This window comes from Micromys minutus, assembly GCF_963924665.1.
Source record: "Micromys minutus genome assembly, chromosome: 14".
NCBI classification, from domain to species: Eukaryota; Metazoa; Chordata; class Mammalia; order Rodentia; family Muridae; genus Micromys; species Micromys minutus.
The window spans coordinates 41,690,504-41,716,121 of NC_137983.1; the positions used below are offsets into that span (position 1 = coordinate 41,690,504).

The 25,618-nt window shown below is 48.3% G+C and overlaps 1 protein-coding gene across 1 annotated transcript; it reads right to left on the reverse strand.

Moving 5' to 3' along the window:
* Positions 1–1,206: 1,206 nt before the first annotated feature.
* Positions 1,207–15,655, reverse strand: EIF4EBP1 (eukaryotic translation initiation factor 4E binding protein 1). The gene is made up of 3 exons (XM_080928801.1): positions 15,449–15,655; positions 3,281–3,460; positions 1,207–1,886 (listed from the first exon to the last, which is right to left on the reverse strand). The coding sequence occupies exons 1-3, from the start codon at positions 15,588–15,590 to the stop codon at positions 1,855–1,857; spliced, it is 354 nt and encodes a 117-aa protein (XP_080784927.1). The 5' UTR covers positions 15,591–15,655; the 3' UTR covers positions 1,207–1,854.
* Between the last annotated feature and the right edge of the window lie 9,963 nt (positions 15,656–25,618).

Below are 25,618 nucleotides of genomic sequence, written 5' to 3' on the forward strand. Positions count from 1 at the left end.
GTGGCCCAGTTAGCTCTTCAAATGCAAACAGTGGTTTTGGTCACAGCAAAGCAAGTGCCAAACTGATGTGGCTTTGGTCACAGGAGAGCAAGCATGCCAAACGGATGGATTTAAGAGAGCATCAAACCAGCACACGGCAACGTCCAAACAAAACAGGCTCATCTCTCCAAAACTGTTCTTCCTGGAGAAGCAGAGCTGGGTTAGAGCTTTGCCAGCACACAGCACACAGCAAGAATCACTGCTGTAGAGACCAGGCCTTCCTCTGAAGGATACATTTCTCAGTGAGGAAAGATGCCTCCTGGCTCCTGGTCTACCAGGAGAGTGCACGCTGACCCTGAGAAAATGGGAACTGCGCAAGATGTCGGACACTGGTGACCAAGATGGCTAGTGAGATCCCAGGGCAATGAGAGACCCTTTCATGGAGAGGCTGACAGGAAATGCTGACTTAATCGCTCATTTAACCTAAATGAGATTTGTGGTGGTAGTCACTCTGGAGGAGGGTATGCTGTCTGTAGGCAGTCAAACAGCAAAGCGCTGTGTCCTTTCCTGTATCACCACATGGGTGCCAGCTTTCTTTGGGAGGGGCTGTAAATCAGCTCTAGAGAAGGCAAGTGAAAGATCTGGCCACCAAGGCCTGCCACTCCCCCAAAACACTATGACACCAAACCTATGAAGGATGCAGCCTCCTGATCAGCCTCAGTCTCCTGATCCAGGGGACCCACCCCCTGCAGGTCTTGTAGTGAGACACCTACTATACCACTCTCCGTCTGGCAGTCAAGACTCATAAAAATGGCTCTTCAGCAATTGGTAAGTCACATCCACACACAAAAGTACCTGCTGTGTCCATAAAGGGATCTGTGACATCCCACCCTTCCTCATCCCGACTCCCCAAGACCATCTGACTTCGTGTGGTGGACTGCGTGTGGACCACGTGTCCTTTCATTCCCAGCTACACCACTTCCTCCAAGCTCCACCCCCCAGCCCTCCCAACTCATCCCACATGGACCACTGGTAACCGGTCCCATGCAATCTACTTCATGCTACTTTTAATGAGTACATGGTAAGCCTCAGTAAAATCCATACTATCATCTCCTCTGCACCCCCCACAGCCACACACACACAGATGACTGACAAAGACTGCATGCATGTGGACCGAAGGCTCAACACTGGCCCAGGCTGAGGGGAGAGGTGACTACCTCGATGGACGGCAAAGGCAGTACTTGCTACTAAAGATGATAGAGCAGCAGAGCTCTAGCCCAGGCCCATGGAGGAGCAGCTTATCTTCAGCCAGACTTCTCAGCTGTAAAATGACAGTAAGGCTCGCTCTGCTGACCCAGAGGTGGAACAAACACATAAGATGATGTAAAGGAAAAAGACACCATAAGCACTGAACAGAGAGTAACTATCATCATTTCAACTTGAAAACAGTTCAGACAGGGCCCAGCTGTGGGCCTAGGGTAAATGTGGCTTTTATTTCCTCTCAGGGAAAGAAGTAAAGGGGTGGCTTTCCCAGGTACCCCAACCTAAGGAAAGGTGGGTATGCTCCAGAGGTTGGGGGTCTAGAACTGCCAGATCATTCCGACAGACTCATCTGTGTCCACACTCTGGCGCTAGATGCAGGGAGGGTGTGGGTGTGTCATTCCCCTGGAGTAGCAGCTCAGTATCAACAGAGGCACAAGGAGGTATGTGCTGGTGTTCACAAAATGGAAGGCAGAGCAGCTGCCCTGAGTGAGGAGCAGGACTGGGTGGCCAATCCACACCCAATGTCTGCCGGGTACAAGGCCTGACTGCTGTGGCTCTCCTCCCAAGGGCCCCAGAGGCCCAGAAGCATCACCGCGTCCTATGGCTGGTCCCTTAAATGTCCATCTCAAACTGTGACTCTTCACCTGCAGAGAAAGGAGACAGACAGACAATAAACAAGTAGCAAATGGAAGCACTCCAGGCTTAGAGGCCAGAGAGAAGACATTATTCTCGTAGGTCTCAAGTGGAAGCTGCCAAAGAAAAACAAGAGGAGTTGACCAGGCGAGGAGAGCAGCTTCCTCATAAGGGCAGTGACAGTGCTGAATCCTCTGTAAATCCAATTTTTAATACGTGGCCTAAGGGGTGGAGCTTTGTGTCCTGTGTCCAGTTAAGGATATTTAAAAGAACACCTATACCACCACCTAACTCTACATGGAGCAACCAAGCCACTGTTCAGGGTTCAGAGGTAGAATACCCTCAGAAAGTAGGAGCAGGTTGGTACACCAGCAAGGGTAAATGACAGGCTTCAGTTAACGGTGACACTTTCAGGGGTTGCCTAACTTCATCCTGTCAACTTTGGTTTGAGGTGAGAAGGTAAAGGGGAGAGGTTCCGTGCAACGACTGAGGAATCCCTCCACCCTTGAACATGTGGAGGGGACCCACATGTGTAGCTTGGCAACCGCCTGTCACATCACTCTCTGCAAGCAGTCAAATCTGCCTTCCTACTGCTATTCCCTCCCCCGTCCCCCATCTCAGTCTAAACAAGGGAAATGTCTGTCTTGAGCTGCTGGGCTCCTGAGGTAATTAGGAATCCTATCCTACAGGGCCATGGGGTGTCAGCTCCCTGTCTGAGCCTGGTGCCCTGCCTTCAGAGTGGAGTCAGAGGCGGTCCCATGACTGAGGTGTGTAAGGACATGCTTTTGGGACACGATCCCATAGAGGAGAGCCTAGGAGCTCTGCCACAAGAGCAAGTTCACCCTGACTGCCAGGGCGGCTGCTTTGTTTTCAGGAGGAGAGGGAACCAGGAAGGACCTAGATATAAATGTCAAAGCTTCTGTGACAACAGGAGGCATTGTCTGCCTATCTTCATCAATAATCCCTTTAATGGCCAGCATCCGGCCAGGAGGTACCTGGGTTTTTGTTTCTATTTATTTTTAATCTTGTGATTTCCTAAAGGGGAAGTCCCCGTGGCTTTGAGAAGTTGTCTCCTCACATCAAGAATACATCATCGTGTTGAGTCCCAAGCAAGAGTGGCACTGTGTCAGCCACCGATACAGAGAGGCATCAGATCAAAGGTGCAGGATAAAGGCACTGTCGTCTTAAATCATCCCGAGTACCTGATGCATGAGATCCTTGAGGTCTTTGGAGCTTTGTAGGAGGCAAGCTGGCACCAACAAGAGTTCTGATTCCCACTCATCCCCCAACCCTCTGGTCTCACCACAGCTGCTCCTCAAGAGGTGGGCAGCCCCCATCACCCTCTCCCCGAAACACGCAATTCCTGAGAACAATCCTCCCAGGTCAGGACCCGGACAGGACTCACCACCTGCCCGCTTATCTTCCGGGCTGCCGTGCAGGTGGCTCTGGCTGGCTTGCATGGGAGGCTCATCACTGGTAGGGCTAGTGACCCCGGGAATGGTTGGCAGGTCCTTTGGGGGCGTTTTGGCCACAGGTGAGTTCCGACACTCCATCAGGAATTTTCGGTCATAAATGATCCTGGTTCCTGGGGGGGGGGGGTGTGATAAGGGAGTTTGGTAAGGCCTCCTGGAACCCCCTGGTCTGTGTTGTGTTTCCCACTTCCTGTGAAACACTGGCCACAGCAGGGGCAGCAGGTTCCTTCATTCGATCTGAACCAAAAGGGACACATCCCTGCTCCACTGCCTATCCCCCAATACCATCTGGGGGGCCTCTCCCCCACAGAGTGCTTGCTGTTCACCAAGATGCATCTTTGTTTTCTCAGAGCTCTGAACACCCTACGCTATGCCTCTCAACCTCTCACCCGTCCATCCTCCCTGTCAATTACACACAACAAGCACAGCACACAGAAGAGGCGGTCACCCTGTCATGGCACCATCCCATCCTAGAGAACTCCAGCAGGTCCTTCGCTTACAACAGAAAGACGGTGGGTCCCTCTCCCAGCAGACTTCTTCCTGCCAGGTCTTTGCAGAAACCGGAAATGGCTCTATCCCATCCAAAAAGGACTTGGGCTGAGCCCTTCTCCAGACCTCACTGCATCCATCCTCCTGCATCACCCTTTAAGGGCTGGCTTGAATGCCAGTCCCATTCTGCCTCCTGTCACGAGTGAGCCTTATTCCCCAGGGCGAGGGTCAGTCTCAGTGAACTCTGCTCCGGCGGTAAACCATCCTCAGGGCCCTCCGTCCAGGCAGCCGCCTGAACGCCACCATATAAAGGAACGTTTCCCAAGGTAGGGGGGCAAGATCACTGTGGGAGACCCGGGAGGTGACAGTGAGCAGATGTCCCGGGGCCTCTAACACAGCAGCATCGGTGATCTATTTTTGGTCCCCAGCCTCCACCATACACTGGCATCCAGCTTGGAACTTAAAAACCGTCTTCGCCTTTCTATTTATAGCCACCCTCGGCAGATGACAAACAAGCCTGCTTTCTCAGACTCCATGGCAGTGGCCAGTTTCTTTCCTTTATAGAGACTATACATCATTAATTACATGTTATATAATGTTATTTGCCATGTGTAATGAAAAATAAATTAGGGGCTGGCTAGATGGCCCAGCTGGCAATGGCACTACACCTGCCAGCAAGCCTGGTGTCCTGAGTTCAAAATCAGAAACCTGTATGGCAGGAGAGAATCAATTCTCACAAGATGTCTTCTGGCCTCCGTATGCATGATGTGGTGGTATGCATACACCCACACTTACACTCATTCTTACTCATATTCTCTTTCTCTCTCTCTCTCTCTCTCTCTCTCTCTCTCTCTCTCACACACACACACACACACACACACACACACACATACACACACGCTTCCTCTCCCTCTCAATAAGTACATAAATAGATGTTTTAAAACTAAAGCAAAGAGCCTTGGCCTGGGATTAGGTCAGAACTGCTGACAGCTTCCGGAATGTTCTTAAGTACGCTGCTACAGTCTTCTCCAATTGGTTTAAACAAACGGCTTTCCTGACACTGATGATGGTTTTGTACTACCTGGAGAACGTTCTACGAAAACTTTCGGATTTAAATGAGCAAGTATACAGTAAACCAAGTTATAAGAATTGATAGCTATTGAGAGATGGGTAGACAGACAAGACAGACAGACAGTTTAAAGCAGCCAAGCATTCAGCAGAAATCTCTAATGAAGCCAGCTGGAGTTCCCAATAGAGTCTCGGCCAAAGCAGATGGTCCCCCCAGGGTGAGGCTTCAAACAGGTGAGCCTGCTGGGTGCTGTGAGCCTTTATGTTCACAACACCCAGCAGCAACTGAGTCAGGAAGCTGAGGCAGGCAGCTGGAGCCCTGAGCCTTCTCTCCACAGATAAGCTTCCAAACTATGAGATGGTGCGGCCCACATTGAGGGTCTATCCTCAGTTAATCTGCCCTGCAAATGACCTCAGGCCCTCCCACAGCTGCTCCTCCCCAGGGCCCTGCATATTTTTTGGAGACAGGGCGTTTCTATATAGGCCTGGCTGTCACAGAGCCATGTGGATCAAGTTTCCCGAGCTTCCCACTGTAGGCACTTTTATAGTGCTGTACAAACAATAGGGACCCTGGCTGGCAGTGGTTCCCCTTCTAGCTGTTCCCAAGGGCACTTTTCACTCTCAGACGGTGATGCCCACTCTCTTCCCTCCAGTCACACAGGGGCCAGACGGAGATAAACACACTTGGGTCTGAAGTGGGAGGTGTTAACCCTGTATGAACTGCCAGCTTATCTCTCCGGTCATCCCAAACAGCATGGAACAATTCACCAAGATAATGCATGCACATCACAGATGATTATAAAAACAAACCGCCAACCAACTGAAAAACAAGTATGCTTTAATGTGCCCTACAGTATGAAACACTCATCCAGGGCAGCATTCTTCATAAACAAGGTCATCTCAACATGTGTCTTTAATAGATGGCTATATTAGCTGTACGCTCCCCCCAAACTATCTTAAATAAATTTATGATTTTATCAGTGAATGTTTGTTATGCATACCTAGCTCATATACCTACATACCTTGGGTTATATAAAAACTCATGCTAGGTAAAAGAAGTCAAGCAAGAAAAGATTTAAAAGGTCCTGATTGACAGGTGTGGTACCACTCCCAGCACTCAGGAGGCAGAGGCAGGAGGATCTCTGAGTTCGAGGCCAGCCTGGTCTGCATGACAATTTCCAGAATAAACATGGCTAAATAGAGAAACAATATTTCCAAAAAATATTCAGGACCCGGGTTGGGGGCAGAGCTGTGGGAGGGCCTGAGGTCATTTTCAAGGAAGATTAACTGAGGATACACGCACGTTCAATTCAGGCAGCACCATCTCACGGTGTAGAAGCCAGCCAGGCACCAGCATCTGCCTTGTCTGTTTCCTGCCCACCCTAAAATAAAGACCTGCTACAGACCTGCCTCTACCACAGACTCCTGCCACCATGATGTTCTGCCCAAGGGCAATGAGTCAGCTGACTGTGAATCGAACTGAGAAGTCCTGAGCCAAAATAAACATTCTGGCCTTAAGTTTTCCTGCCAGGGATCTGGCCACAGTGACAAAAAAAATTAAAAAGGTACAAGATAAAAAAAATATATAAATAATGTTGCGGTAGGCAAAGTAAGTCACAGGTCAGCTGTGGAGCTGGAATCCAGAGCCTACTGGGTGCTGGGGTGAAAGTTCAAAGTTCACTTTTGATCTGCCTGTGGACTAACATTCTTTCCTGCTGAGTCTTGATATACAACCGTCTCATTTGCTAGCTCTACTCTGTGGACAAGGTACTACTTTCTCTACCTGTGCCTCAATGATCTCTCCAAGACCTCCAGATGGGCCTGCTGATCATCACAGCAACTTAGTCAACTTCCAGCATGCACCAGATGGGCGGCCCTCCCAAGAGACCCCTGCACAAACGCTAACAATTATTCCGTCCAGTAAAGGTTTAAGTTGACAAGCTACCAACAGGTGTTCAGTCCCACCCACAGCAACCCAATTCCGAGGCCAAAGGGGGATTGCTTCAGAAAGAAGGTAAGCAACCCAGAAAGAGACCTAGGGGTAGTGTGGTAAAACGGGCATCCTCCATCTCTCTCAGACACACAGAACATGGGAACCACCTTGAATTCATGTAAGCCTTTGGGACTTTTAATTCCTGGAATACACAAAGTATAGAGAAGTGTTTACTCCCAAGGCACGGTTTAATGCTGATGCCAATTTTCCTGGACACATAAGTGAGGACACTTTCCCCAAAGATCTAGTTTTCTCACCTGCCAGCCGGCGGTGTTACCCTGAGCTCGCTGACACTATATTTAAAGCACTGGACATCACCATCTATTTTTAGGATCCCTTAATGTGCAAACCCAGGGGACTTGGAGGCCCAAGTTCTGCACTCGAACAGGAAATCACTTACCTAAAAACCTCAACTTCTGGGTCCCAGTTCCTTCTGGGCCACACGAAGAAGAAAAACTCACACCCCAAAGGAGTATCAAGACTAAATAACACATACCAATATTCCTCAGAGCTAGAGTCATCATTCCGTGAAAGAACATCTGCCTCACATACACAAGGCCTTGGGGAATCAAAAAAGTAAATAAAAATAGGACAGCCATGCATAGTGGTGTAGGCCTCTCCAGTAAAAGTGCTCGGGAGACAGAGGCAATTAGATCTCTGTAAGTTCAAGGCCAGTCTACAAAGTTCCAAAGCAGCCAACAATGTAGAGACCCTGCTTCGTAAGTCGACAGACACAGAGTAAGGATGACAGAAACATGGATGGCCAGTCTCAAGCAAGCAGAGTAACTTATCAGAAAGAAGACTTTTCTGAAGGAACAGGAAGTGAGGCACGGTGATACACACGGATGCTCCCAGCACTTGGGAGATAGAGACAGGAGAACCAACAATGTAATGTTGCTCTTTTCTACACAGTCGTTATGGCCAGCTTGGGGGCGGGGGGAGTAAAATAAGGCAAAACAAAAATACAGCGAACCAAACAATGTTATCCCTCGGGGGTCTTATGAAGCCACCAGATACCAAACGTGGGCAATCCACCAGGGGCAGGCAACGAGCCACCTTTCCTCCTTAGAGGCTCTGACAAGGTCAGAGACTTTTAGAATAAAATGGCTGAAATCATTCTAAGGGCTGGTCAAGGGCCTCTCCCTTTGCTGACCTCTCCCCACATGCCTCAAAATGCACCAGTGCAGTGTGAGTGCCATAGCCATCACCAAGAAGGGGTACCCTGTTCTCAGGCGTCTCCGAAACACAGCAAGTGCTACTTCACTGGGAGTGAGTGGAGCTGTTATGAACTGTGCTGTGCTCCTCCAAACTCATGAAGCCTAAGCCCCAGCCCTCGGAATATGGCATTTGGAAAGGACTTTAGAGGGAAGGTCAATATGATGAACTCTTTAGAGTGGATACTGATCTGGTGTCACCAGAGTATCCCCAGAAGAGGAAATGTATGCACAGACCCACCAGATGGAAGACCAAGAGCTGACAAGAGAGAAGGTAGCCCTCGGCAGTCCAGGAAGAGAGGCCTCAGAGTACACTGCAGCAGAGGGCATCGGATCCCATTACAGATGGTTGTGAGCCACCATGTGGTTGCTGGGATTTGAACTCAGGACGCTGGGAAGAGCAGTCAGTGCTCTAACCACTGAGCAACCTCTCCAGCCCTGGCAGTATTTTCATATGGCAGCTCTAGGAAGCTAAGATGGACTAGCTGGAATTTCCCTTTTCATGCTTGGGATTAAACCCGGGTTCCATTCACACTTGTTCTTCCACTGAGTTACAACTCCAGTCCAAACACACGTTCTCTTCAAATAAGACGACTGCTCTGATCATTTCTTTGAGTACTGAGTGATAGGATCCTGTGTAGCACGATCCACCCTCGAACGCAGTATGTAGTTGAGGCTATCTCAGTTAACTTCTCTATTGCTGTGATACAACACTGCCAAGACAACTTACAAAATAAAGCATTTAGAGTCCACAACCATCATGGCAGGAAGCATGGCAGCAGGCAGGCAGGCATGGTGCTGGATGGAACAATAGCTGAGCGCTTTCATACTTATCAACATGTGAATGGCACGGACTTTTTTTTTTTTTAAACCTCAAAGCCCACCCCAGTGACACACCTCCTCCCACAAGGCCACACCCCTTAATCCTTCCCAAATAGTTCCATCAACTTCAAATATATGCATCTATGAGAGCCAGTCTCATTCAAAACACCCACATTGACCTTGAACATCTGATCCTCCTGTCTTAGTCTCCAGAGTACTGGTGCCATTAACATGGGCCACTGTAGCCAGCTGAGAAACCTGCTTTTTAACCTTCACACTATATGCTGCCAACCAAAGCTCTGAACAGATTGTACCTCCTTCCTCTTTTCTCATCCTCATTTTGGACTGAAGGGCACACCTGACTCAAGCCAATTGCTGGTGCCCAGAAAACCCAGGCCTTTCAAGTTAAAATGAGTATGGTGGGTTGGACAGCAAGCATAAGCCCTGCGAAGCCCTAAAGCCTGCTGCTCAGAAGAAGCAAGATAAAAAGCAAACAAAACAAAAAACATACAACAAACAATAACAAAAATCAGTTCATACACTTGAGAAGTATCAGTAGAATGATCAGGATTTTAAGATCACCCTCAAATGTGAGGCCATCCTGACTGGACTACAGAAAACCCTGTCTCAAAACAAAGAAGGCCATCCCATCTTTCTCCCACCCCCACTTGAAGTTGGACTGCCCCCAAGAACAAAATACTTTTCAAGTGATATGGCAAGGTTCCCATGCCTCTGCCCGGGGTCATCATCTGCCGTGTTCATAAGGCTCAAATGATTTGAGCCCCAAAGGAGTTCTTTCAGCCTCCCAACAGGACCCAGCAGGCGGTGGACTCACACGTGAAAAAGGCCACATTGGACCTTGCAGCCCAGGGCAATCCAGCTGCAGCATGAGTCAACTCTGCCAGAATCAGCAAAAGACAGAACATGAGCAATAAACAGTTGCTGACATTACCGAGTTTGGGGATGGTTTGTTAAAGGCTAGTGAGGACATGCTACAGCCGGCTCCACCCTGGGATTCCCTGCGGAGACCCAGGCCTCAGGAAAGAACCTAGATAAGAGGATGGATGCTTCATTCTGGACTCCGTTTAGTCCCCTTGATCTTCATCTTCTCCCTAGCGCTAAAGATCAGCCCAGGGCATCACACATGCTGGGAAGGCACTGTGCCACTAAGCCACACCCAGCACAACCCGTCACCTCCTGAACATCGGACCTGGCATTAGGTCCTGGAGACACAACAACTACTCTGGAAGAACATCCTGTCTAACCCGGGAAACAAGCATGTCAACAGACTCATGGTTATGATTCACCAGGGAGAAAGACGGCTGATGGAACAATCAGACCAGAAAGGTAACGGATGTTTTTGTTTGTTTGCCTGAACATATGGAGATTCATATGCACAAATGAACACTAAGAGGAAAAAAAACAAAAAACAAAAAATGGTCACTTTGAGTAATTCTCATTTTCACTACTGCTATTCCCTCCTAACTCATTTTCATGAACATCAAATAAAGGCTCATTTGGAAAAAATGTTTCAATGTTTTGTACCACTAAGTGAAATGAAATCAGCACCATTCTATCTGCCTCCCTTCACCTGAGTCGGTAATGACTTTTGCTGTTATGGTTGGGGAGAATCGGACTTACCTTGGAAATAATGAATACCTGCCACTTTGGGAGGACACTGAAAAGAAAAAAGGCAACCTCTGAAGGTCACTAAAACCTAGAGGCTCACCTCTTTAGACTGTCATGTATCACGGAGACGAGTTCTGTTGGACACCAAACATCTTCTGTGGCCCTGGGGTCCACGTACAAAACCACAAAGCAAAAGCACTATGAGTGGGGCTGAAGAGATGACTCAGTGGTTAAGAGCACTGTTTGCTTGTTCTTCCAGAGGTCCTGAGTTCAAATCCCAGCAACCACATGGTGGCTCACAACCATCTGTACTGGGATCTGATGCCCTCTCCTGGTGTGTCTGAAGACAGCTACAGTGTACTTACATAAATAAATAAATCTTAAAAAAAAAAATCACTATGGGTTCTAGAGCTGAAGTCTATATCTATGGAATCTCTTCATTGTAAGATATGCCTTTGATTCTTAGAATCATGTCTCCCTTCAGCTTTCCTATACAACTGACAAATGACTGGGTGCCACAGGCCTATAATCCCAGCCCTCAGGAGACTGAGGCAGGAGGATCACCAGTGTTGAGTACAGCCTGGGCTATACAGTAAGATCTTACCTTAAAGAAAAGGAAGAAAGAAGGAAAGAGGAGAGGGAGAAATAGAGAAGGAAGGAGACAGAACCACCTCAAGTACCCAAAATGAAGATCTGCTGTCACACTAGAAAATGTAAAATAAATCCCACAATTAAAGTAATCAGCACATACATGTCTTGGATGTCTGTCTGTGTAAGGACGGATATGGCTAAGGTTGCTCTTAAGCTAATTTCTAGGAACACCACAGGGTTAATTATAGCTACTGGTGAGTACACCCATAGAATGTATCCCTCTCGTAACTGAAAGTCTGTGCCAAGCATCTAGTCCCCTAACTCCCAACACAGCCATTCTCCAGCCTCAGTTCCTCCTCCCCTGTCCTTGATGTTGTGAGATCCTCTTGCAGAGCTGGCTGTCACTGAGTTCCCCTCCTATCCTCTGTGCCTTTATTTTAATTTCAGAGAGAAGTTCCTGTGGGAGCCAGAAGAGGCCACCCCTCCAGCTAGAACCATGGTGGGCAGAGGTCCAGGGGCTAAAGGGCAGACCTTTCTAAGAGCAGCACGCACTTTTTAACCCCTGAGCCATCTCTTCAGCCCCCATCCATGGTTGTATCCCATCTCAGGTCTATCTTCACCTGAATCCCAACCCTCCATGTCAGACCATCTTCCTAGTTAGGATGCGGGGCACACCTTAAAAAAACCAAGAGGCACCAAAGGGAATTTGGAGTGCTCTACCCAACCCCTTCCATTTCAGTAGTATGTTCTGGAACCTAATGTACATTGTTCCAAACACTTTAAGGGGAAGCTCAGGTACATGTGAGAGAGATGGGGAACTTTGTTGGTTTGATATCCAAGCTTTCTCATTTGGACCTTAATAATATCCTCAGCTGTAACTTCTCCCCTCTACGTGACTAAGATCTGAGGACATAAGTCGCCAGCATCTGCACCCAGCCCACCTCCCCTCTTCCCAGCTCTGCCAGAGCTAAACACTTGGCAGCCACCTCAAGGTCGGTTTCCTAGTCAGACTTATTTTTCTCTGATAGGGTCTCGATATGTAGGTCTGGCTGACCTGGAATTTATCATGTAAACTGTACACCAGGCTGGCTTCAAATGCACAAAGATCTTCCTGTCTCTGCACCATGATATTCACCTTTACCACTTAACAAAACAGTCTCATTAACACCTCCCACCCTACCTGCTTGACTCATGAACCTCCCCTAGGTACTTCTGGGTATGACCACCGAGACAACTTCTGTAGGTTTAGAGGTCAAACATCCATTCTGGGTGTTCACTAGAAGATCCTGCTTATGACAATGCTGGCACTCTTAAAGACTCTGGGGTTCAAATATCCTTGTATTCAAACACTCCCTTCAGAAATGTCTTAGGTTACCAAAGGGTTAATGACCACTGACCAGAGTCCCAGGAATGGAGCTGGTTCGGGCCACCTGTTGTGTCCTGCCTCCAGAGGCAGCTGCCTCAAAGCCATCCTCAGCTGGAGTGACTTTCTGCAGTATTTCTTCATGAGACACTTGCAGCTCCTACAGGTCAAGTCACACGCTAAGGTGTGTAGCAAGCCTACGTTCAAGAAACGTCACTGGAGAGATGGCTTAGTGGTTGAGAGATGGTTCAGTGGTTAAGAGCACAGGCTGCTCTTCCAGAGGTCCTGAGTTCAATTCCCAGCAACCACATGGTGGTTCACAGCCATCTGTGATGGAATCTGATGCCCTCTTCTGGTGTGTCTGAAGACAGCAACAGTATGTTCACACATACATGAAATAAATCAAGTTAAAAAAAAAATTGTCAGCCTGACTTTATGCCTGGATAAAATCTACTTTGCCAGACTCCTAAAGATCTGAAAAGGCAGGGGGGGGAAAGACCATATATATGTATATTTATATATATGGACACACACATACATACATACATACAAATAAAAATACACACATGCACATAGACATACAAACATATACACACAGAGACACACACACACAAATACACACACACATACATACATACACACACAAACACACACACATACATACATACAAACACAAACGCACACATACATACATACATACATACATACACACACACACACACACACACACACACACACACACACACTCGGGTTTTGTTTGTGTGTTGCTTGTCCCTTTCATCTGGAATTCCTGAGTTCTCAAAATGCGGTGTGGCCCAATCTGACACATAAGGGTTAGGCAAAAGACTCAGTCCAGCTTCAAGCTCATGGGCTTTCTACTGCATAGTAAATCTCAGGGTGATTAACCTGACCTTTGTCTCTCACTTGACTCCTGGCATGGGTATGAAAATTCAAAAGTTAGATGCATTTTCAGGGAAGAATAGGGGAGAGCAAATAGAAATGGCCCAAAAGACAGCCAACAGCTGAGACAATAAGAAAACCGAATGGCCAGATGTGGAGGTGGACACCCTTAACCCAGCACTCCCAGAACTATCAGCACTCAGGGGGCTGAGGCAGGTGGATCTCTGAGTAGCCCAAGCTGTCCTGTAAATGGCTCTGTAGCCTTTTGCACTCTGATTCCATATTTGGTTGGGATTCTAAGTGGTGAGAAACGCTCTGGAGCAAATGGGTCAAGCTTCTGCACTTTTGCAGAGGTGGCCTGGAATGGCCTCTGGGACAAGATCCCACTCCTGAACCAAAGAATAGGCTTGCTGGCTTTGGCAGAAACAAGCAAGACTTTCTTCAGCTATGGACTGTGTAACACCCACACACAGAGAGAGAGAGAGAACTGACAAGGGCCAGCTGGTTTGGGGGACCTGAGGCTGATAGCTTTCTTTCAGTTAAGAAGCAAATGCTGTATGACAAGGATGCCCCTTCCTCTTCTAAAACAATGGGAACTGCCTGGTTTGCCAGCATCAATCAACGCGGACAATTCCCAGACCACAGTGAGAAGTGGATCAGAGCTCATTTCAAACAGTACTGGCTATTGCTACTCAGCTAACCTGTGCTTCCAGAAAGGGAGGGGAAGGGAGAAAAAGTGTTTCCCAGAGTCTTAAGGTCCGTCCCCGTGTCTATTAAAAAACAAAAACACCTCAGATTTACACCTCACCTAAAAGGGAGGGAGAGGGGGAGGGAGAGAGGGAGAGGGAGGGAGGGAGAGAGAGAGAGAGAGAGAGAGAGAGAGAGAGAGAGAGAGAGAGAGAGAGAGAGAGAGAGAGAGAGAGAGAGAGAGAAAGAGAAAGAGAGAGCACTTTCTCCCTCTACCTGTTTGCTACTTCTGGCTAACTCTAGGAAGACCGTTCAAGCAGCGAGGCATTGGTGCTGCGTTCGGAACATCCTAACACTGACTGCCTGATCTCCAAGATCCCTTCATCGGTGCCTTGGTTCGGGGATCTGGCTGTGCTCCCTGGTGTAGGGACAGCTGCCCGAGAAAATAGGCATGTGGCCCGGCTGCGCCAGCAGTAGCCCAAGGTTCCCCACGGCGCCAGGATTTCTCTTGTTTTTGAGTTGTAAGAGGAGTAGTTGGGGGAGGAGACCGGGGAGGAGAGAAGCGCAAAAGTGGGTGGGAGCAGCCCGAGGATTGGGAGGGAAGTAGTGAGCACGAGGATTTCATCACGCAAACGGGCGGGTAGGTTTCATCAGCGCCTATACTGGGGCTCCGGGGCAAGCTGGGAATTCCTGGTTCCCGGAGGCCGGCCCCCACCCCCGCCAACTCAGCTTCCTCTTCCTCATCCTCCGCCACTTGGGCGAATTCAGCGCTGTGCCCTCCCCCCCAAGGCCCGAGGAACGTGTTGTTCTGCACAACAACAGATGCGGCCCCTGCAGGGACTTCTCTCTCTTAACAGGCTTGATCCCACAGGTGGCCAAGACCTGCTTCTGGGGCAGGGAGCACCCTCGGCGTCCAGCCTCCATTAAGGAGCGAGTGTCCCACGCAAAAAGTGGGTTGCCCCCGAAAAGGTTATAAAGTGTGCAGGCGTCATCTACTCCGAGGGAGATCGACTAAACTTACTCTCCAGCCTAGCCTCCTTCCTTGATCCTGTCCCACCCCAGAACTGCCCTGACACCCACAAAGGCCGCCCTAAAGCACATGGTGGTTCTGGCAGAGTGCCTATCTGTAGGCTTAGAGCACTCTGCAGCCCGGTCTCCAGACCACGTTCCACCACACCCAGAAAGCGGGCAACCGTCTGCTTTCCCGACGCCCCTTGACCGTCCTACCCAGCTACCGAATCCCCCGAATGCCGCCTTCCCCGCCGCACGTGAGACTCCGGATCCTGGCGTAGCCTCCAGCCCGCCCCCCACCCCCAGGTTGCCCGGGACCCCGGCCAGCGCCTACCTCCCGGGGTGGTGCTGAAGAGCGTGCCACCCGGGGTGGTACTGTAGTCCCCGGGCGGGAGCTGCACGCCGTCGCCGAGGGCTACGCGGCGAGTGGGGATGGCCCGGCTGGGAGTCTGGCTGCAACTACTGCCCGCCGACATGTCTCCTGCACGCCGCCCACGACCCTCCAGCAACCCCGCGGCACCTCGGCCCAGTCCTTCTCGTGCCCGGCCCGCCCCTTCCGCCTGGGCTCCACGCCCCCTGAGACTTGCGGTCCGCCCGGCCCCACCCAGCTCCAGTCCGCTGCCTGCAAGTGGTTCCCAGCTGCTGACCTAGGCAGCTTCTGTCCTCTCCACTAAGGGAACCCTAGTGTTGGCCCCTTGGGTTCCCGGACCCCTCCCCGAGATTCTGGAAAAGAACTATGTAGAGGGGACGGTGGAGGAGCTCTCCGATTTGGTGGCAGCGTCTCAATGCACCAGACTGCCTGCTTTCTATATTAGGATGTGACCTCTCGATCCCGGGCTGTTCATCAGAAAAGAAAGGGTGGGCTGATCCTTCGCCCTTTTTAACGTTCCTTTAGCCTTTATTTACGGTGCAGAAGGAGACAGAGCAGTGGCTGCCCAACGCACATTCCAGGACTTGAAAGGAGTAGTGAGAGAGTAAGAGGGAACTAGCCAGCCAGCTGGAAACCGAATATAAACCTGATGAGGAATGGGGAGGATCGAACCTCTGCGGAAGGTGGGCTGGGAAAGATTAGAGTTGTTCAAAGAACCCATACTTGGATTGGGTTCCAATCCAGCACTGTCTGGTAGTCACCATGGAGGGAAGGGAAAATACAGGTCCAATCGATTAGAGAGTCTGTGTCAGTCTCCAAGTGGTCGGAAATGCCTATCATCCCAGCACTGGGGAGGCTGAAGCCCTAGGGGGATCCCGAGTAGACAGCCAGACTACTTAATGAGGCCCCATCTCAACAAAGCAAAACATGTAAACAATAAAACTACAAATCGCAGAAAACCGAAATTCAGAAAAGGAAGGGGTTTTGCACAAGATCACACAGCTGTTGAAGACATATCTGAGGCCAAGGTAAGGCCAGAACCCTGTCTTCACTGCTGCCCAGAGCACAGTGAGCCACTCTCCTCCCTTTGGGAGAAGCGTTTTGAAAGGAGTTTTGCTTTTTGCCTTGTTTGGTTGCACTAGAGGCCCCAGATTTCCTGGAACTAAGATTTCAGAGAAGGGCCTGCTGTTAAAGTCCAACATTCAAGTGCTACACACTGGTCCCGGCAATTAGGAGACTGAAGCAGGAGGAATCTAACCAGTGCTAGCCAGGAAAACCCTGTCTCAGACAAAACAGAAAACTTGAGCTAGGCATGCCAGCTCACATAGTCCTAACACTGGAGAAACTGGGATAGCATGACAGAAAAGTTGAAGTCAGACATGGTTATGGTGAGTCTGAGGTACAGCCTGGGCCAGGCACACAGACCCTGTCTTAAACTGTGAGAGAGAGGGAAAAACGGGGGAGGGGGGAGCTTGGAATACAGCACACTTAGTAGGCAGTTTATCTAGTAACACACTAAGTTCGTGATTAAATCCCAAGCACCACATAAAAACTGAATGTGTTGGCCCTTTGTAAGCTTGTAAGCCCAGAACTCAGGAAGTAAAGGTCGGGAGATCAGAAGTTCAAGGTCATTCTTAGCTGTATATCTATAGATAAGACCCTGTCTCAATTTTAAAAAGTAGTGGGGTGGAAGGGAGTCTTAATGGCTACAAAGGGACTAAAAGCCTAAGGGAAGCCTGGGATCTCTTGGCTCAGAAACCTCATAGTTCCTTGTACAAAGATAGCTGCTGTGATGGTTTAGATAAGAAGGGCTCCCATGCATTTGAATTTTTGGTCATCAGAGAGTGGCACTACTTGAGAAGGATTAAGAGGTGTGGCCTTGTTAAAGGAAATGTATCAGGGGATGGGCTTTGAGGTTCGAAAAGTCCAAGCCAGGCCCAGTGGCTCTTTTAACTGCTGCCTACAGATCCAAACAAGAAACTGTCATCTGTGCCTCCAGCACCATGTCTGCCTGTGTGCCACCATGCTCCCCGCCATGATGATAATGGACTAGACCTCTGAAACTGTAAGGAGCCTCAATTAAATTAGTTCTTTTATAAGAGTTGCGGTGGTTAAGGATGGCTCTTCGCAGCAATGAACTACTGACAGGCTAAGACAGATACCCCTAAAGCACTTAGGTAAGTTCAGGAGTTACAGATGATTGTCAGCAAGCCTACACCCACAGACTGAGCCTGAGAGTAAGCACTATTTCCCTGCCTTGGCAGTTCCATTTAAGTAGCTCTCTAGTCCAAAGTAAGCTCCCTCCTGGGCCTTGTGAACTATAAGGACCTGAGCATGGCCATCTTAGTTTTCTTACAAATTCCCTACTCTGTTCTGCCACTTGCAAAACCATTTTCCCCATATTGACTTCTGCCTCTCCCAGGCAGGAATTCATTCACATCAAGTCTTCTAACTGAATGTAAAGGGTATAGGGGGTTGAGATGGCCAAGCAGATAAAGGCACGCATCTATTGCCAAATCTAACCCAAGTTTCATTCCTATGAGTGGGCGAGAACGGATTCCCACAAAATGACCTCTTCCCTCTACATGAGCACCATAATATGGTTTACATGCACCGTATACACATACGCAAAACAAATAAGTGTAAAGGGTTTAATGGATATAAGAAGCTAGGCGTGGTGGCCAACATCGGTCCTCCCGGTACTTGGGAGGTTGAAAGCAGGAAGATCAAGAGCTTAAGGTCATCCTGGGCTATAAAACACACTTCAAATGCCCCTTGAATAATCTGCCATAGCAGTTCCTCGAACTCAGGGAAGAGCCTTAATTACAATCCCCAGTTTGTTATAAAGAGCATTACAAGTCTGCAGGGAACAACTAGATCAGAAGATGCACAGAAAAAGAAAGTGATAGAAATCTCCCTACCTTTCTGGTCCCCAGTTAAAACATTCTGCTGGAGGGAGAAGAGAGACAGGGGAAACTCAGAAAATAAGCTTACCTGACTCCAGAAGTTCCAAAACACTAAGTTAAGAAAGTTATAAGACAAAGGTGGCCCCTCCCCTCCAAATCCTCCCCTGGCAACACGACCACCTACCCTCCCAAAGTTCTGTATTCTTTTTTAAACCCACAGAGTGCTGTCAGTGTGTGCATAGGTATAGGCTATCCACCAGAGGATGTGCAGCCCACCGGCAGTCACAGCCCTGAAGAAAACTGGCACACATCTTCCCTGAACCCATCATCTGCCGGTAGCTCCTCGGCAATGGGTAGATTTCCTAACCCCTTTGTCCATGCTAGGACTTTGGCTGTCTTGATCTTGTGCATATATTGTGATTGCAGATGGATCTACTGTGTGCTCCTGTGAGCAGTGACCCTGTCATGCCCAGAAAATGCTGTCTCACAGTAGTTGTCCCCTACTCTTTTAGTCTTTCTACTCTCTCCAAGATGATCTTGAATTTGGGGACAGCTGATGTAATAGCAATCCCCATTTAGGGCTGAACACTCTGTAATCTCTATGATCTGCCCATTTAATCTGTTGTTGCTGTTGTTGAGATAAATTCTCCTCATATAGCACTGGCTAGCTTGGAACTCATTATGTAGACCAAGTTGTCCTTGACTCACAGAGATCTTCTTGCCTCTGCCCCCAAGGTACAGAGATTAAAAGCATGTGCCACCACACCTGGACCACAATCTCTTATTCTCTGCACACTGACTAGCTGTATATATCTGCGTCAATCATGATCTAGTGTGAAGTTTCTCTGATAAAGATATAGAAATGTCCTAATCTATGGCATAAAGACATGTATTTAGGGGCAGTTTGATACTATGTATGTTTAACAGAATGGTAATACAAGGTTTTCTCCTAGGGCCCATCTCCTACTCAGCCAGAGGTTCTGGTCCCAGTTAACAGTGCCAGCCAGGCATTCCATTTATGGAATGGACCTCAATCAAGCCAACAGTAGCAAAAAAATGGGGGGGTCTTTTCCTGACCACCTACCCAGCACCAACTCTGATGGAGCCTTTATAGCAACTTCACAAGCATTTAAGCTAACATTACACTCACTTCACAATAAGGAAAATGAGATGTAAGTTTGGGGTGTGGGTTAGTCTCCCTATGCCCAAAACCCACACCCAAATATTTTTATTCCCTTCTTAGTATGAAGACATAGACTTAACCACCACTCCAGTGAGTTCTAACTTATGGCATGCTCATTAATAACCATGGAGCCCGTGAAGCAGATGGCATCTGTACCTGGGGATAGGTTTTGTTGGTCTGGTTTCTTGAGACAGGATCTCACAGAGCCCAGACTGGCCTTGAATGTGCCGATGTAACTCAAGCCGACCTTGAGCTCCTGACATTCCACCAGGCACTAGGGTTACAGGCATGAATCTCCACAACAGGCAACACATTAGGTTTTGATGTGGCACTAAAGCAACCCCAGAGAAAAGCAAAGACAGCAGTGGGGGGAAGAACAGGGTTAGGGATGTGTCACTAGGATAGACTACCAACCACACTGGAGCCTGAGCAACACACACTGATTGGAGTCTGGAGAATCAAAGGTCACAGAAGAAGGTGACAGCCGATTCGGTTTCCACTGAAGCCTCTCTTGCTGACTATCCAAGCCTTCCTACTGTATCCTCCCTCAGCACAGAGGGGATGCACGTTCTGGTGTCTCTTCATTATCTTACAAAGACACAAATCCCACTGTAGGGCAACCTGGTGACCTTCTAAATCTAATTAGTCTCCAAAGGTCATACCTCTCAATATTATCACACGGGTTGAAGACTTGAACATTCAACTCTACAGAGGAGCCCAGGAAATGGGTTCCTTCTCTGGGTAATGACATTGATCCTCTTCCCAGGACCCTAGTAAGGCTCTAGTGTGACTGCCTTTGTCTTCCCTTCTCCTGACCCACACTGAATCCCACCATTCATCCTTCCGGTTTCCATCACCTAACGGGACTAAAACTGTTAATAATCACATAGCTTTCCAAGCTGATGGGAAAGTGCTAAGTCCATATGTATATAGACAGAAAGGTCCTGGGTTCAAATCCACTTTCTATCTCTGTGGACTTCACAAATCACTTTGGGGGGGTTGGGGGGGTGGTGACTTGAGTTGCCTATATAAAACAGTAGCCTGCCTAGGGCCATAATGGACTTAGCGGGAATCTTAAAGGGAATCTTAAAAGGAGAAAAGCCTGCCTTCCGGTTCTCAGCCTGGACAGCTGCCCAAGCCCAGACATGTCCACTATCTGAGGCATAAACTAAGGCCAAAGGAGACATGTATTATGTGTGTTAGTGTGTGTGTGTGGGGGGGGGGGTTGTACTTTTAGAACATAGCCTGATTCCTAGAGGTTAGCACGAGAACGATTCTGAATAAATAGAAAAGGAAAGAAAGGCCTGGGGGTGTTGGGGGTGTGGTAGGAAGGGGTTTGACTAGAAACCGCTTTTTTGAGGCCACAGTGGAACATGGGGAAGTGCAAAAAGCACCCAAGAGGCCATCATCAAAAGAGGGACACCCCAGGGTTGCTTTGCAGCACGGCAGTTACTGGACCAGGGCGCCCTCTAGCGCCTTCCTGCTTCTCCTACTTAATATTTGCTTTGCTTAATTAACCCTGCCTAGGCTGGCCTTAAGCTCATTATGAAGCAGAGAGGATGGCCTGGGACTCCTTATCTTCCCTTGAGTGTTGGGATTACAGGCACGCACCCCCACTCCAAGCCAAAAGAAATTTCTTTTTAGTAAAACCAGTTCCAGGTTGGAAGACGGCTCAGTCGGTGACTAAGAGCATTTGATATTCTCAGTAATAGAGGATCTGGGTTTTAGTTCCCAGGACCCACATGGAGGCTCACAACCATCCTCAACTCCAGTTCCGGGGAATCCAACACTCTTTTCTGGCCTCCGAGAGCACCAGGTTCACATCTGCTTGCACAGGATATATACAGGCAAAGCACACATACACAAAAAACAGAAATTAGTGAGATGGTTAATAATAAAGCCAATTCATAAACTGACCAGTAGGAAAGGCACCTAATTTCTCTGTTTTCCTTTGGCCTAGTTTTTCATCCCAGCTCCCAGCAGCCCAACAGAGGGAGGTGGTCCAGCTATTCAGCCTCAAGGTTGGCTCTTCCTTGACCGATCTAGTTGCCAAAGCTGTGCCCTCCGGCTTCATGGTTCAGAGTTAGCAGCTCTGCCTTTGCCCTCTGCCCTTTCTGGTCCTCGCTTTGAGTTGGAAAGGACTTCAGGAACTCTTCCTAGGTAGGCATTGTACAGGGCAAACATCTTATTTCTGATGGGTGACGTCGCTTCTTCTAAAGCCATGATCATGTATGTTGGCAGCAAAGAAAGCTGGACCAGCATCCCCACTGATAGGCTCCTCCCATCTCTGCAGCTAAAGAGCCTGTGACCTCAGACCCCCAACCACAGGTCTCAAGATTGCACATGTGGAGAAGGATGCGGGATCTGATAACTTCCTGGGTCTATTGCAATGCAAAGCCTGTGGCTCAGCACTGCCCTTTGTGAGAGTTGGTGGACAAAGCAGTTGTGATTAAAATAAAATAGGTCTCTCCACCCCCCCCCCACACACACACAAAAGAAAACATGCAGCCCTGATGATTCCACTGGAAAAATCTGTTCGTTCTGTCTCTGTTTGGTCTCACTCTGTACGCCTGGCTGGCTGAACTCAGACTTGCAGTAAAGTTCCTTCTTCCTCCCTCTGTTCCCAAGTACTGGGATTACAGGTGTGAGCCACCACACACTAGCTTTGCACTGGAACGTTTTATCAAAAGCTCAAAGAAAATATAGACACTAATGTTGTACCACTACTCCAGAGCACAGGGATAGCTTCCAGTTCGTGCTACAAAGCTAGCATTATCACACCAAACAAGACTGAGAGGGCAGTAGAAGGAAAACAGCCAACTAACATCTCTCTTGAACTCAAATGCAAAACACCCAGTTAAATATCCACTAATTGGAAGTTCCCCCTTGAGGAGAAGCCTGGCAGCATCTTGGAAACAAGTTCCACTTTGCCAGCTTCGTTGTGGAGAGGAATCAAAGCAACTAGAAAACGGCTCCTCAGCAAGGAAGGAGGAGACTGAGGCACTGCCCTGAGATCTGGAGAAACCCAGCACTGAGCCCCTGTGGCATGGAAGAAGGGAGGAGCCACAGAACACTGAGTAGAGACATAGTGGAGAAAAACCTACAGAGGAAAAAGGAAGTCAGCCAGAGCTTAACTGATGTGAGGGTGCTCTGCGGAATCCTCAGTATAAATGCCTGACTCTGTAATGAGAGCCATTTTAGGAAGGTTGCTTCCTCCCAAGCCTTAGAAACAAGTTCCTGTTGCAGGATATTTGATCTCACTGTGACCCCCTGAGATTGTGTTGTTTCCTGGGGGGGAAAAAAAAAAACAACTCTTTCTAGTTGTGGTATGGTTTAGCCCTTAGTACACACCTTTAATCGATTGTGGCTGGAACCGAGACATGCCCTTAGCATATATCTTTAATCCCAAACAATGAAGGTAAAGTTAATTTGTAGAAAGAAGCATCCATGTTTAAAAGTGACATCTAATTGAGTGACAGATGAAGTGACAAATCAGAGAAAGATTTGACAAAACAGGATGTAGCGTGTAGACAGTTCCTACTACCCCACTTTAAGCTCTGAGCAGACCACAGTAGCAGCCCCTGCCCTGATTCTCTTGGATCTGCGGATAAAACACACACACATTAGCTTATTTTTAATATGTGTTTTAGCTCAATGATTGGTCACTTCTAAACCTCCTGCAACTGACTTTCCCGTGGCCCTTACCTTTACTGCCAGCTTAGCACCTCTAAATCTGCCCTCAGCTTAGTTGAGTTCCCAGTCTTCCTCCTGCTACCCCAGGTCCAGTCAGGGAAGCGACCAGTGGGCACTCCACCCAAGATTTCACATGACTGATGGCTCTCTCTCCCCCGCAAGCATGGCGAATTTTTTTTCCCCTCCTGAATCTACTACAGCCTGTTCATGGAAACCGGAAGTCCCACCTCTTCTGCCCAGCCATTGGCCGCTAGCATCTTTATTGATTGATCAGGAACCAACTGGAGAACTGGACCTTCAGCACACCTGATTCCCAATCAAAGCATCAGAACCACCTCCTATAATAGGGTCTGCCCGATTCTAACAAGGAGAGGAAAGGAAAGCTACTTCCGGTGCAGTGCAGAGAGGAAGGAGGCAATTTTCAGAGACAGTAGTACAGACACAGGTTGTAGAAAGAGAGAGAACAAGCTAGACACAGGTAAGGACAGAATGATCCAGAGAAGGAGCCGAAGATTAGAACAGATTGCCAGAGTTAGTATGTAGCCAAACCGAGCAATTCAGTAAGAAACTGAGAGAGGTCAGATTGAATCTGTCAGCTTGGAGAGGAGCTTGAGCCAGGAAAGCTGAGTTGACCAGCCACCCAGAGCTCAGAAAGAAAGAAGAAGTGGTGAACTTATTCAACAGTAAATCTCAAAGGCTGAAAACATTCTAGGGCCAGACAAGATTGCACGGAAGCTAGCTAGAAGCAGCTAAGACAGGTGAATAAAATATACTTGAACATGTTCCTATAGGTTTCTCACAGTGAGTATTGCCACACTGTCCTAGCCGGCTTGTGTCTGTGGCCCAGGGTGAGGGGGTGTGACATCACTAAAGCTCCCTAAATGCAACAGGACTCAAGTAAGAGAAAGGGGAAGGGAAGGAGGCAGCTCACCTTGCTTTTCAGGATGGAAGATCAGCTTTGCTGAGGAAGAGGAGTGAGATCTAGGATTCCGATGAACAGCTCAGCTCGAGGCCATTAACACTCATTGCTGTGGCTCTATCAGGCTAATCTGTCCTGTTGTAAGTAAACTCCAGCCAAGCAAACTTGGGCTTGTGTCGCCTTCTTCCAGTCAGCAAGGAAGGAAACAAAGCTATTGCAAACCACTCCCCTCCTGCAGCAATGGAAAGAAAGTGGTGACAGCCCCTCGGCTGTTGGTCTCACCACAGGGTACATAGCCCAGTAAGACAGGGACAGAAGTACAGACTGACAGAGGTACAGAGGCCAGGTATGCGTCAGGGTTGTCGCTGCATAGAGAAACGGAAAGACCATTACATGGAGCTGTAAGGATGAAGCCTGATTTCACTGGAGACCCCAAGATACTGGGGTTGCCAGAGTTGTGAGATACCTGCCAAGGAGAACTGCTAACAGGGACCAGGACCAGCAGAAGAGAAAGAAGTATGCAGCTGTCACAAAGCTGAAAGAAGTTGGGGATCTAAAGAGTACTTTGACATCAGACATGGCAAGCAAAGTTCTGAGTTTACTGAACTTATATTTCTGGTCTTGCTTTGGTCCAGTATTTCCTCATTGTGCTCTCTTTCCTCCCTTTTGGAATGACAGTGTATCTTCTATGTCATTGTATGTTGGAAGCATGTGATCTGCCTTCTGATTTTGATTCTGCAGCAGGTTATAGTTAAGAGATTGCCTGAGTCTCCAAAGAGACTTTAAATTTTGGACTTTTAGACAGAGATAGGACTGTGATAGACTAGATAGGGAGTTTTGAAGTTGGACTGAATCTATTTTTGCATTATAATATGGCTACAAGCCCATGGGGACCAGGAAGTGGAATGTGCTTTTTTTTTTTTTTTTAAATAAGAATGGGCCCCATAGGCTCATGTACTAACCGCTTTTTACAAGAATTATTCAAGTTGGGAATCTGACCTTGTTCGTTAAAGCATGTCACTGGGAGTGGGCTTTGAGGTGCCAAAAGCCCAGGCCAATTCCAGTGTCTCCCCAGTCCTACAGATCAGGATGTAACTCTCATCTACTTCTCCAGCACCTTACTTACATGCTACCATGCTCCTTGCTGTGATGATCATGGACTAAACCTCTGAAACAGTAAGCAAGCCCCCAGTCAATGCTTTCTCTTATAAGACTCGCCACAGTCACGGTATCTCTTCAGCACACTGGACCACTAAATCTCTCTCTCATACTCTGTGTGTGTGTGTGTGTGTGTCTCTGTCTCTCTGTCTCTCTCTTTCTCTCTTTGTCTCTCTCTCTGTCTCCCTCAAACACTCTCACATATCAAACCCAAAAAGCAGAGAATAAGGGTCAGATTATATTGAGAATTAGCCACATTTCCATGTGTTTTCAGG